Genomic DNA, 14,002 nt, shown 5'->3' on the forward strand with positions numbered 1-14,002 from the left:
CTTAACTCTGGACCATGCACAGACAACATGTGGCTGTTTTTATTCTTTTTTTCATTCATTTTCATATTTTGCATTTAAGAGTTTGATGCCTCTTACTCATACTAATGGAATGAGGACAACCACAAAGTGAGAGTCTTACATTTCACAATGGCTTTCCAGTCTTTCGCAAGGTTGCTCTTCAGCAACAGCTGAAATGACCCTAAACATTAATTTAGGACCAGCACCAACTCATAGGTCCACATGTGCATAAAAGTCAGAGACCCAAAAGGATCACCTTAGCAGTTCTGTTACTGCATCTTAATTCCTTTGCTCCTGACAACTCTCAATAGCAGCCGTCCTTCCCTATTTCACTGTAATGAACATGTTGTACTGTAATGAACATGTTGTCCTGTACCAGGAGAACTGATCAAATCTTTAACCACCTGAAAACAGAAAGCCTGTTGTCTCTCTTTCAGGTTAATCGGGCACAGTGAATAATCAAACATCATACTCTATATAGGGGACACAGGACGTCCCACAGTGTTACTGTGAGCACACAGAGGAGTGACAGAGTTAAGGCACGTACGGTGGTGTTTAAAACCTCCCTTTCTCTAAGGAAACAATGATAGTCTATGGATCCATCTGAATATGCAGTTCTTTTTCTGGAAGTGTATCCTCGCTCTCGTTTTCTTTGGTCTGCGCCGGTATGAGCCCGTTCAAGGGCTTGCACACCTCCACGAACAGTGGAAAATTAGACAGGCTGGTGTTTACCTCCTTGTCTGCCTCCTCCTCTTCTTCATCCTCCTCTTCCTCCTTCCTCTTGTCATCCATGGTGGGGGTGATGTAGCCGTAGGTGGGGGTGCTGCAGCTATAGGAGGGGGTGCTGCACCCCTCACTGCAGGGCCTGTCAGGGATGTTCTTCTTCAGGTCTCGGTTCCGGTGCCGCTTGGCCAGCCGCGTGACGGAGCCTAGGCGGTTGAAGATGTTGTCCTCGGAGGAGGTCTGGTGGTCCGGGCGGGGCTCGCACTGCTCCGCCCCCCGCAGTCGCAGGTTGTTGAGCTTGGTGTCGATGCTCTCCTGGGAAGAGGTCTTGAAGCGGGTGGGGTCCAGGCTGTTGAACACGGCGCGGCGCTCCAGGGACAGCACGTCCAGTGACATGGCCCTCTGGTCCAGGCCCAGCTGGCGGCGCTCCATGCTGCGGATGGTCGCGGCCCGCTGCAGCTTGTCATGCACCTCCACGCTCAGACGCCGCCTCGTCTCCCTGAACTCCGCCCGCACGTTGGCCTTCCACTCCACCGCATGGGCCTTGATCTCCACGACCTGGAGCACAAACCAAGACTACAGGTTCTGTTCCCATTTTAGAAGGACGAAATGCAAACAATGGTAAAGTCTGACTGGGCCGTGTGGCTCTATAGCAGTAATATCATGTAATGCATGATAATGCTTCTGCAGGAATTGATCCACCTTAGTAGGGTGCCCCAGAAGCCAGAGGGCAGCAGTAGCTTAGAGAGGAAGTAGCCTAGAGGTTAGAGAGGCCGACTAGCAATCAGAAGGTTACTGGTTCGATCCTTGTCTCAGGAGGCAGCTACATGTTGCCATTGAGCAAGGCACTTAGCTCCTAATTGCTCCAGGAGCGCCGACTAAGTCTCTTAATTGCATGGCAATAACACTATTATTATTATTATTATTATTATTATTATTATTATTATTATTATTATTATTATACATTAGACTTATATAGCGCTTTTCTAGACACTCAAAGACGCTTCACAAACTGAAAAGATTGAGTAGTAATAATAAAAAGAAACAAAACAAAAAATAAATAAATAAAATAAATGAAATAAAGTCCTAATTAAGGTAGTGCTGGGGACACATGGGAAGGGGAGGGGGAGAGGGTTAACTACTGGTGAAGGAAAGCTTGAAGAGGTGGGTTTTGAGGGCCTGGTTAAATGTTGGCAGGGTGTTGGCCTGTCTGATATGGTTGGGGAGGGCGTTCCAGAGGGACGGGGCTGCGGCTGAAAAGGCCCAATCGCCCCAGGTTTTAATATAACAATAATAATAATAATAATAATAATTATTATTATTATTATTATTATTGTTATTATTATTATTATTATTATTATTATTATTATTATTATTATTATTATTATTATTATTATTATAAGTAAGAAGCCTTACCTCCTCTTTAGTCTTCTTGGACAGGACCCTCAGCCAGTCACCAATCATGCTCAGGACAGCAGCAAAATAGGCCAACCCTACCAGGATCCAGAACCAGACCAGCGGTCGGTACCATTTACGATACTCGATCCTCCGGTCTCCTCCTGTTGGATACAAATGAGTTATGAACATTTTAGAATGATGAGAATATGAGTTGATATTCCCTTCGGTCACATCTGCTACCATTACATTTGAAGCTGGAAGGCTCAATCTACAGAACGGAAAAGCAAACCTAATTTTCTCAGAGTGTGTTTGTTTGCTCTGACAAGCACTTGTGTGCTGAAGAGTTATTGGAGGTACTTGTGTGGTGCAGGCAGGCAGCTTTCAGTGAGATCAAGCCATCTGATATCGTTAATGGATTCAATTTCACTAAAGCCATAAACAGCTGCATGTCACATTATAAGCATGTCCACAGATGCCCACATTGATCACTGATAAACCTAGCCTCAGTGGAAATAGCACAGACGAGACTGAAATAGCACAGACGACACTGAAATAGCACAGAACTAACCTTGTGGTAAGCCCAGTAATGAAATAAAGACATTCTTATAAAACTGCATAAGAAAAGTCCGTGCAGCAGCTGTTACTACGAAAATTCAAATGTTCTATTAATGCTCAGTACAACATAATTATACCACATTAGCTATCGAAACACAGGCTGATAGTTGTTAGTTCTCACCAGCCACATAATCTCCTATTCCAACAGTGGTCAGAGTGATGACAACAAAGTAGATGGCCTCAAGCGCTGTCCAGCCTTCGATGTGCTTGAAGATGACAGCTGGGATGGTGACGAAGAGGATGCACCCAGCCAGGATGAAGAGCAAGGTGGAGGCCACTCTGATCTTGGTTTGGCTAATCTGGTTGTGTTTGCGCTATAAACGGAGAGAGGGCACTCACACACACATACACACACACACACACACACACGCACACACACACACACACACACACAGCGTGAGTTGTTGGGCCATTATGCTAAGGACATATTTAGCAGAGAGCACAGTGTGTTGGTGCTCTGCGGTGGCGACCTCACAGTGCTTGAGAGAGGACATGCATGACTCTTGACAAGATGGCGTATATTTATCAACTCGGACACCTGCTAATGAGGCACAGATTAGTCATTAGCTAAAATGAGACGTGATGGCAGCGTCGTGGCTGTGTTCTCTGTCTCTGAGGCAGCTCTCTCTTCTGCTCCCTCCACAGGTGTCCCTTGTTTGTTTGTCTTACTCTGCCATCTCACTGATAGGCTGTGGAACAGATCTGCTGGGCCAATCAGGGAGGGGCTCTGTCACACTCTGTTACTGTACAACTCCTCCTGCAGACCCCACACATCATTAACAGACTAGCACTGGAAACTTGCCACTTTCACCAACCATAAAGACCTCCACCTATCTTATACAGTATATTATCTACAATGATCTACTACTGTATATTCATATTCAATTATTGGCAGATTGAGTTACTCTTGTCATATCAAAACATCACCATCAACAGCACTATGTTATTCATAGTCTTCATGGACTTGATAAGGATAAACCTAATGCGTGACTTTTGACTCACCCTGAACATTTTCTCCACCTTGGCGATGCTCTTTACAAATATGGTCCCCAGCTGATCACCCACACCAGCCAGGAGGAACCCAAACAGAGGGATGCCGAATATTGCATACAGGATACAAAAAGTCTTCCCACCCTCAGTGCTTGGGGCGATATTACCATACCCTGCGGAGGGAAGAGAGAGAGAGGTTGGGATGGGACAGACACAATGGTGTTTAGACAGTTAAAATGGCTGAACAGGTGCTGTCTGTCCTGCAGGGTGTCTATTTCAATTTAGAATCCCAGAGGGGAGTCTTCTGAGGTAATCGCAGTCTGAAATTGAAGTGAAAGGCTTATATTCGCCATCCATCAACACAGTGACATCCAATAGTCAACAGAAAATCATGCTTCTGAAAGTTATTTTCAAGACCACGGTGTGATTGATTCTGTTTTCCACACAGCTAGAATGACCCTCTATTACTGTCTGGTTGTCCAGAGCGATGGACGCTGTGGTACCAGAATGTCTAACCACACCTCACAAAACTACACCAACTCAGTTTAGAAACCCCTTAAATAAAACATTCTCCATCTTCCCTTAACACACCAATAGACAACAATACAAATCTGTGGAACTGAAGGTGGAATTACATTTTTCGCCGTGTCCACTTTACACAGTTGTTAAAAACATAATATGGAACATTCGTCAATCTGACAGGAGATTATTCTGCAGAGTAGAAAAGCTCACTCCGTTTCATCTAATAGTCACAGCCCAATCCCTGATCTATGTTATGGAAACCCTGACAGACAGTTTGCGGGTATTGCCACTAATAATGATCATGGTTTGGGCCAGAACATCTATTGCCTGTTCCTGGGAGAGCTGTTAAAAGGAGTAAGAGATAACAAATAAAAAAGATAACAGCTAAATGGAACCACTGATTTGACCGATGTGGTCCCAATGTATTTTCAATGTGACCAATGTAGAGGCAGGTGTCTAAATGCAGCATGTTGTTACCTATGGTTGTGATCACTGTTCCAGCAAAGAAGAAGGCACTCCCCAGGTCCCAGTGACTGGAGTTATAGGACGTATCTCCTATTGGACTGACCCCAGCATTCACAGCATCCACAGAGGTCTTGAAAGAGAAACAGAAAGAGTCATACAGCGCACATCAAATCACTACATCTAAATGGACAACTAAATCGGTCAACAGCAGCATGTATGAGTCTGTTGTGTCAAATCTTGTCTTCTCTACTGCACATCACAGTAGATAATAATAATAATAATAATAATAATAATAACCTTTATTTGTATATAGCTCTTTTCCTGCAAATGTTGCAGATGTACAACAGCAGTTACTAGGGCGCTTCCACATAAGTATCAGAAAGTATCAATTCCTTTCCATGTGATTAAATAAGGACCCAGTTGTGTAACATAATGACTGCGTTACCGCTGATGACACCGGCACAGTGAGTCATCACGACAGAGCACTGTGACGGCACTGGGACAGCAGATGCCCCGAGCCACCCCTCTCTGCCAGTCTGCCCCGCAGGAAGCCGCCTTGGCAGATGGGGCTGTAGCACCGCTAGCAACAGGAAGTGTCTCAGGGTGTGAGAGATGAGGTGTGTGTGTGTGTGTGTGTGTGTGTGTGTGTGTGTGTGTGTGAGGTGTGGGGAGAGATGAGGTGTGTGTGTGAGGTGAGGGGAGATATGAGGTGTGTGCAGGCAAGCTGAAGGTGAAGTAAACAAGGGCAGAGCAGGCTAGTGGTACACAGACTCATACTCTCTACTTTATCAATGTAGAGTTACATATTTTACTTATTTACGTTACTTATTATTATTGTATTTTCGTATCTGAATGCCAATGCCAATGTTGACAAAAAATTTTACTCTTGTGTACTTGTACAGTGAGATGTAATAAAAGTGATTCTGATTCTGAATCTGATTCATAGGGACCTGCTCATGCCTGTCTGATCATCTCACATCACGGAGATGATGATGGTGGCATTCAACCGACTCCTCCTGCCAAACTGAGGAGAACTTTGCAGTACAAAAAACATGATTTACTGCAGTATGAGGTTCAGCCTCGACCCCCCCCCCCTGCTTACTATCTACAACAAGCTGAATGAAAGAGCTGCATGCAGAGGACTGGTGAGGAGACACACTGGGGCAGCATTCGAGGATAACGAAACGCTACTCAGCATTTTAACAGAATGGGTTTTGCTTCAGGACTCCTACAATGAGTATCCAAACAAATCATATCATTATCTCTGCTGTAGCTAATGTCTTCTGGGATCTGTACTCTGACATATAATCATTCAGCATTTTATATATTGTGGCATATTGTGGATGTGTTACTATAATACTAATCATAATCATAATCATATTCATAATCATAATCATAATCATAATCATAATCATAATAGTAATAATGTATTACATTCATAAAGAGATTTCCATTAGGCCTTCGCCGTGTCCACTTTACACAGCGTGTGTTGATTCTTGTGATTTCTTTTGTGTTTTTAATATTATGTTTTTTGGCGGAAAAGTGCAATAAAATGCATTCTTATTATTATCATTATTATTATTTGATTATTATTATTACTATTATTATTATTATTATTATCATTATTATTATGATTATTAAAATTATACAAGAATAATCTCAGAAATATAAGTTGCACTTAAGGTTTAAGGTACTATAACTGCTCAATGAAATGGTTTTGTCTACACTGTATGTTAAACCTCTAAGAGTAATTCTGTAATCCTCATTTCATCTGCTTTCATGCCCAAAGTTCTGCTGATCCCCCTCATTGTGTAAAGCACCTCCTCGGTTAACCTCTGAATGTCTTACTAATCAATAATATATTATTAGCATGATTAATCAACACCACAGCACACAGTAGTGCATGAGAGATTTCCCTGGAAAAACATTTATATTGTTGTGTTGTTACTACCACTTGAGCAATTCAGCAAGAGACCAGTAATAGGCAAGGCTACTGGCACAGAGGGACACATTCTGCAGCTGATCCAGCTCATTCTTTTCACTTTCTACCGACATTATACAGCAGAGGAACATCTATACTAGAGATTTCACAGGGGGAGGCTGTCACTGTCTTAAGCCCTATACACACAGGACTTGTATTATCTGGGGACCTCTGGTAATTTGTAATAATTACGGAGGTCATCTTCTGTGTTCTTAATCCCGTGCAAATTGGCTATGTCCATGATTTGTGACCATATTTTGCCGAACACAGAGGTCCTGTGATATTTGGGGTGATTTAGTTTTCTCCGCCCCTTTTTACTATTGCGTGTTCGAGAACTACGGAGCACTGGAGTGGCCACAGAGCGCTTGTTGTTCATGAAGCGGATGTTACACAGAGCCATGACATCATATCCGTGGGATAATGTCAGTAAATTCGAGTAAAACACAGACTTCGCTTATCCCGTGCGAATGCACCACATGAAACACAGATGTGGGGGGGGGGATTTCTACATCACATGAAGACCCCTGATCATACTAGTCCCGTGCGAATAGGGCTTTAGCCTTAGAACTAACTCAAAGGGCTGTGAGGAAATGGATATCTCCCCCTAGAGTCCTGGTTGCAGCCCTGCCTGTCTCTGAGGTTCACCTTTCATGTTGGATTTCAGGAAGGTGTCAATGATGCTGTGTGTGAAAGAAGTAATGAGTTCATAAAATAGCAGAGAATTATGATACTGTAGCGAACAGCGGGGTAGAGTAGCTTGCGGGTATCAAACTCATGACCTTCCGCTTACAAACCAGCCGTGCTAGCTACAACACCAAGAGACTTAACCCCCTTGGCAGAGCTGCCTTACACAGGGTCGTTACAATACATTGGATACACATAGCTGATATTTGGCAGGATGACAAGATCTCCACATACTATATTATGACAAATGCCTACATAATGACCTTTTGATGGTTTCTCTCTCACTTGACTACAGTTTTCTCTACCGCTTTAACACTAACATCGGAACCTCAATCACAATGACCAAAACCTGAAACTGGTGTATTTTATCTCACACCAATTCTTCACAATGACAAACACATTTCTTGCTTATCACTCATTTTGCAGCTCTAAACCACACAGTTAACAAAACACTAAATACAATTCTCTACATTTGGCACAATCTTCCTTGCTAAAATCTCTTGTGTTCACATGGGAAACACTACCATTCACACTCACAATCACACTCCTCATATGGGCAAAGACCTATTGCTTTTGAATTAGCAATCATAGCTTTAGCAATAAAAGATGAGCTCTCCTGTGTTGGAGAACAATGTGTGCCAACTTTGCAGAGAAAGGTAGGGCGAGAGGTGTGATGTCGATGAGGTCCTGTGGCCAGACAGAAACAAAGGCAGGATGCAGCCTAATTTTCTTTTTCTTTACAGTATATGCAGAAGGCTTATTTTCTTTTTTCTATTGTTTGTTCTGTATGAAGAACATTTTACAAATCCAACTGTGTTTGCTGAGATATATAGAGTATTTTCAGAATAAAAAAACATTCTATTCTTGTATTTGTGTGTTTTATATTTGAGTATGAAAACACAACAGTTTATATAACAGGCTACTGTATGTATGTAGTGTAACACTGAAAATGCAAAAGACCTACTGATAATCTTATCATAGTACTGTTTTCCTCTGATCATAGTGTTTCCATTGTGCACATCAGTGTTCAATTGGTTCTTACAAGTGTCTATTCATTTGATGGTGTGTGTGAGTAATTTTACGAGCGATTTGTGGAGTTTAGGGTTTTGTGTGTGAGTTTTTGGATTTGTGTTAAGAGTTAAGAGAAAATGAGCTATGCTTTGACTAAATGTGTTAAAGCGAGAAAAACTGTAAGACAATGGCATATGAGATGAATATGGGTCTCCATGTCCCACACTACTGTTTAATGTGTTAAACAGTGAGAACGGTTAAGGGGTTCAAGCCCAGTTTACCCTGCAGGTAATCCAGGCTGCGTCAGCAGAGCGAGCGTTTGCAGTCACATGAAAAAAAGAATGTGCACTTTCTCTTCAAGTAAGAGAAATGAGACGGAGAGAGACATGAGAGAGAGAGAGAGAGACATGAGAGAGAGAGAGAGAGACGAGAGAGAGAGAGACACAAGAGAGAGAGAGACATGAGAGAGAGAGACACGAGAGAAAGAGAGAGAGAGAGAGAGAGAGAGAGACACGAGAGAGAGAGAGAGAGACAAGAGAGAGACACAAGAGAGAGAGAGAGAGAGAGACACACGAGAGAGACGCTGAGACGGAGAGAGAGAGAGTGAGAGGGAGAGAGAGACAGAGAGAGAGACGAGAGAGAGACACGCGCGAGAGACGCTGAGACAGCGAGAGAGAGAGAGAGACACGCGAGAGATGCTGGAAGCTAGGTGGGTGAGAGACACGAGAGAGATGCTGTAAGCTGGGTGGGTGAGTCACCACACACTCCACACCTCTGACTCACTGGGTCCTGGTGTTGGGTAATTAGTAAAAACACTGAGGCAGGAACCCAGTGGGATGGAGAGACACACCGCGCCCCCACCCTAAGGTGTTATACACCACCACCCCCCACCCACCCCCCCCCCCCCCCCCCACCCTAAGGTGTTACAGTCTCTACCCAGGCTGCACCCTGCCTCCTGTTTATCCTCAGCTGGGAATAGTCACTACCAAAACGATGAGTCAGGATATTAGAGCGGCGAAACTAACCCGATGGTATCTGATAAGATGAGGGGGGGCGGGGGGGTTTACTTTTGAATCAGTGTGATTAGCCTCTAGAATCTAGTGTGTGATGGAGTGGAGACGCCTTATGATGCAAAACAAGATGTGGCACATTGCAGGATTTGGAGGGATTGATGGACATAGCAGTATACCGTATGGTTTGAGAACATGCAGGGTTTTTATCTCAGTGCTGTAATCCCAACTGAGACCCAGAGGAGCCGTCGATACCTCCATCCCAGGACCTTCTGCTACTGGATGGCCTAGTGAATAATTAAATCCCCAGCAGATGCTGTTCAGACTTTATGACTTGATTTAGCCTCCCTCTGGTGAAAATCATGGTAATTATCACTGCATATAGGATACTGTTGGTTTTTAATGATAATCACTCCTAAAGAGCCCTCTCAAAGGGAAAGCACCCTGTGATGGAGGTCCTGAGAAAGCCCATGTTGATGAGTGAAAGCAAGAACACACAGCTCCATCTATCATCCCTTGACAATGCCTGTTTTGAAATTAGGAGAACATTTTGATTCGCAGCTGCTCTCTCTATGCACTGGAAGACGTCCAAATAATTGCAGGACCACCCGTTTTCAAGTCAGTGTCTCTGCAGGAGAAGATCCATCTGCTTGATCAGCAATAGAGCTCCCAGCATGTTTGAGCGAAGTCAGTGAGCCTTTGCAAACGTGTTCCCCCCCCCCCCCCCCTCCTTTCCACACCAGTGCTTCCAGATTGGAATTGATCTGATACTTGATTGCCGTCTTATTTAGCCAATTTCACCAATTTCTCCTAACCAAGATAAATGGCTGGCTGTCTCTGGTTTCTACTAACCAACAGCAGATGTTTTACTGTTAAAACAACCCTATCACCACCAATCGAGACCTAATCAAGATCTTGAGTTATTGTAAGGGAAATTGATTTTTTTATTTTATTCACACTGTCATTTTGTGTTCCACTGTGTATGAGTAAGCTAACCAAGTGAAGCATGGCTCTGTTCCATAGCTGCTGTTTACACCTCACCAGAGGGACAGTGCTCTGCATTTTTCCGTCCATTATCACACTGGATTTCATGTAGCGTCAATAACTGGCCGGGTCCAAACACTTGGGTACCACTCTGATGTTTATGAGGAGCTGTAAGCATTTGGCCCTGAAAACCCCTGGGCTTGCAGAAGTGAGAGTCCTGCAGTTCAATTCAAATAAAGTCCAGTTTATGAGGCTTATCCTCTCCAAGTCCAGTCTCCTATTATCTGGTTTAAATGGCCTAGCTACCCATAGATTGTTGCACCTATTGTTCCTTGATAGATTTCCTTGAGCTATTTGAGTGTGGGCTAATCGACTGACATGAAACAGCAGTCAAAGGATTGGCAGGCATACCCCTGTAAGTAAAATCAATCAAGATGAGAATCTAAATAAAGAAGTGAATAAAATGACTTAAGAAATGTAAGAAAGCTTTGCCAACCTTTCTAGGCTACAGACCTAATGAGAGAAACAGACAAATCAATAGGGGTGCAGAAAAAATATCCATCATGACGTACGGGAAGCTATCGCCTTCCTGTGACTCAGATAAAACATTGTTCTAAAGGCTATTCTTCTTTGAGTGAGGATCCATTACGCAGCTGACATCTTTTTCATCCATCTTTCTGAATAGTGGGTAGGGATATACGTTCTGATCTATTCCCTGCCTCTCCTCAGTCTCTACTCTACTCAGCCGCTTCTTTGAGGCTTTGTTATGCAGCCCGTGTTCCCAGCGAAGCTCCAGTAATAACGAGTGTCATTAGGCATCACAGCGAGGAGCGTCTGGTGGAGGCATGCAGGCTGGGCCTGAAGGCTGGCAGGCAGAATGGTAATCTGGTCAAGTAGCATGTAGCCTGTTGATTATCAATCAAAATCCACCGCCACCCACAGGGTGGTCATCTGACAGACAGCTAGACTTATTTTACATGTATTTTTATACACTGGTCTATATCTAGTCTGGCTCACTTCCCAATTCCTAGATGGCTGGCGGTGTTTATTGTATGTGTGGGGCTTGGGTGGCATCTGATCGATATGGGGGTCAGGTTTCAGCAGACCTTAGCCCCCACTAGGGACTGCAGCCAGAGAGCTGGAAGAGAGCTGGCGTATCGACCCAGGCGTCTGGGCCGTCTGCCTTACCTTGATGAGCGCCTCCAGCTCGGCAGGCGAGACACAAGGGTGCTTCTGCAGAAACGCTGCCTTCTCCATGGTGATGGTGTCCTTCTGGTTGCTCTCGAAGGGCTGCTCCAGCGCCCTGAACACCAGGCCTCCCACCACCAGGTAGGCCACCACGACCACGAACACGGCCAGCACCGTCTTCCACTTCATGACCGTGTGCAGGGCCGAGCCATCAGCCACACCCTCCATGCTGGCCACCATGCTGGCAGGCCGCGGGGCCACGGAGCGCCGGGGCATGGTGCAGCCCATGGGGTTCTGCATGGTGGCCACACTGGCCTGCACCAAGCTGGACTGCAGCATGCTGGCCTGGGCCTTCTTTGGCGGGGCCAGGTTGGTCTGGACGTGGACGGCCACTGCAAATAAGGGAAAGTGATGGAAAGGACAAAGAGGAACTGCTAAGCCAACTACTTATAGAATTATAGTTAACGACAACTAGTTAGTAATATCAATGTATCTTTTAAACTGATGAATTTCTGAAGTGAAGATAAAATCAGCCCCAGGAATATAAACACAGTCTGTTACATTCATGGAGCCTGTGTCCTTAACTGTCTGAGTGTCATAGAGTTGCAGAGAGAGGGTGCATCTGTCATGTCTGCGTGCTTTATGAAAACACATTCCAGTTAAAAAGCAGGCATCCACAAGCAGTGTGTAGTGTTCCATCATGCCATTGGATTCACAAGCTCTGGGCAGCACCAAATGTTGGGTGAAAATGACTCGTGGATTGGTCTATAAATTAACTCATGAAAACAACAGCATGATCTGTTGATACTGTACCCTACTGCTTCTGCTCTGCAGCAGAACACCTAGAGCTGATATTTGAGGTGATATGCATCTACATTTAGACACAATGATCAACCCCCGAAGGTCATGGTTTGTAAAGCTGCACTGCTTCGATTCCTAAGCGTACCTTTGAGATGCTGTCAACACAGTCATTATGTAATGCCTTATTGAAAGTCGTAACCATTCTGCACATCTCACTCACAAAGGAAGATTTTGATGAAAACCAATACAATTAGAGCGTGTGATTTATGTAACCATTTAACTGCACTGGGTGGAAAACATTCACATTCACAACACTGCATGCTCTGGCAGGTGCAATGAAGGTTTGATGAGCACTATACTGCGTGCCTAAGAACATGAGAATAATTACGTGTGTGCAACACATGACTACATGTAGCCCGTAAAACACTGCTGACATTTTCGCAGAAGGTCATACCGTGGAAAAACAGATAGACGTATAAATCACTTGGCTTGTGTGGCTGGTAAACATGTGGGGATCCAGCCGCATGGACGTGATCTACCCACTACCCGTGAGGTAACGTTATCCCTACCACACAACACATCTCTATAGGCTACTGCAGCAATAAAAATCTCATTGTTCATTACATTGCCAACTGCCTGAATTAATCTCAAATACCGTATAATGTAAATACATCATTATCAGTATTTCAGTATTTACATATCGGCAAAAAAAAAGACAAAACACACGTTCTCCTCGTGTTAAGGTGATGGGGAATAGTGAGCTAACTGCAAGAAGTCGTGCCTGGACCAGCTGATATGAATGCTAAGCAGACATCGTTTCCAGTCAGGTTTATTGTAGGTTTATTGCATAAAGCTCATTAAGATGCTAATGTGCAACAATAAATGTGCATTACTCCTATCCCTCGCATGGATTTCACTATCTATAGCCTTCATGGTAAAAAAAAAAAAAAAAAAAAAAAAGTCTCGGTAAGTGGGATGCAGACATGGCATCATCTGCAGTTTATTTGGTAGACACAATAGTGCCCCCACCCAAGTAGCAATTATCAAAAACATGTTATAGTAATAGGGCTAATATTAGATGAGAATGGGTAGAATGAAGACGACACAATAAGCAAAACAACGGTGTGATTGCGGCATTGCACCTTGGATCTGTGGCCATGCAACACTGGTGAAGACTAGGCTGCCAAATGGTTATAAAAACACATGTGTCAACAGCTGGTTACAGGCTCCATACCAAGCTGCTCTATGGATAAACCTTCCAGTATACAGACCTGGGGCAGGGTTAGGGTTCCCTGGTTTTCTTGGGTTCTCCGTTGGAAATTTCATCTTGACGTTCTGTTTGTCTCAGTGGATCCAAAGCCTTGCGTAAAAACAAACTCGCTCAATAGAAGAAGAACACAATGATGTGAAATCTCTCAACACTGTCGATGGTATCCCTTGTTTTTAACCGGGAGAGGATGGAGAACGAGAGGGTGTAAAAACACATCATCCGTGTCTTCTTTTGCTCTAGTCAGAGAGAGCGAGGTGCACACCCGGGGAAATTGGTTTTAATTATGAGCTACTCTCTCCAACACCTAGACTACAGGAACACTAGCCCACCACAGCCCACCCT

At 44.1% G+C, this 14,002-nt stretch overlaps 1 protein-coding gene across 1 annotated transcript; it reads right to left on the reverse strand.

The window, feature by feature from the left end:
• Positions 1–609: 609 nt before the first annotated feature.
• Positions 610–13,716, reverse strand: kcnk10a (potassium channel, subfamily K, member 10a; the record flags this gene model as incomplete). Its single annotated transcript, XM_080546475.1, has 7 exons — positions 610–1,299; positions 2,158–2,300; positions 2,876–3,068; positions 3,757–3,917; positions 4,744–4,861; positions 11,590–11,981; positions 13,662–13,716. 7 exons carry the CDS (start codon positions 13,714–13,716, stop codon positions 610–612), a joined length of 1,752 nt encoding a protein of 583 aa, XP_080402601.1.
• Between the last annotated feature and the right edge of the window lie 286 nt (positions 13,717–14,002).

Source organism: Nansenia antarctica (assembly GCF_963989245.1).
Source record: "Nansenia antarctica genome assembly, chromosome: 1".
NCBI classification, from domain to species: domain Eukaryota; kingdom Metazoa; phylum Chordata; class Actinopteri; order Argentiniformes; family Microstomatidae; genus Nansenia; species Nansenia antarctica.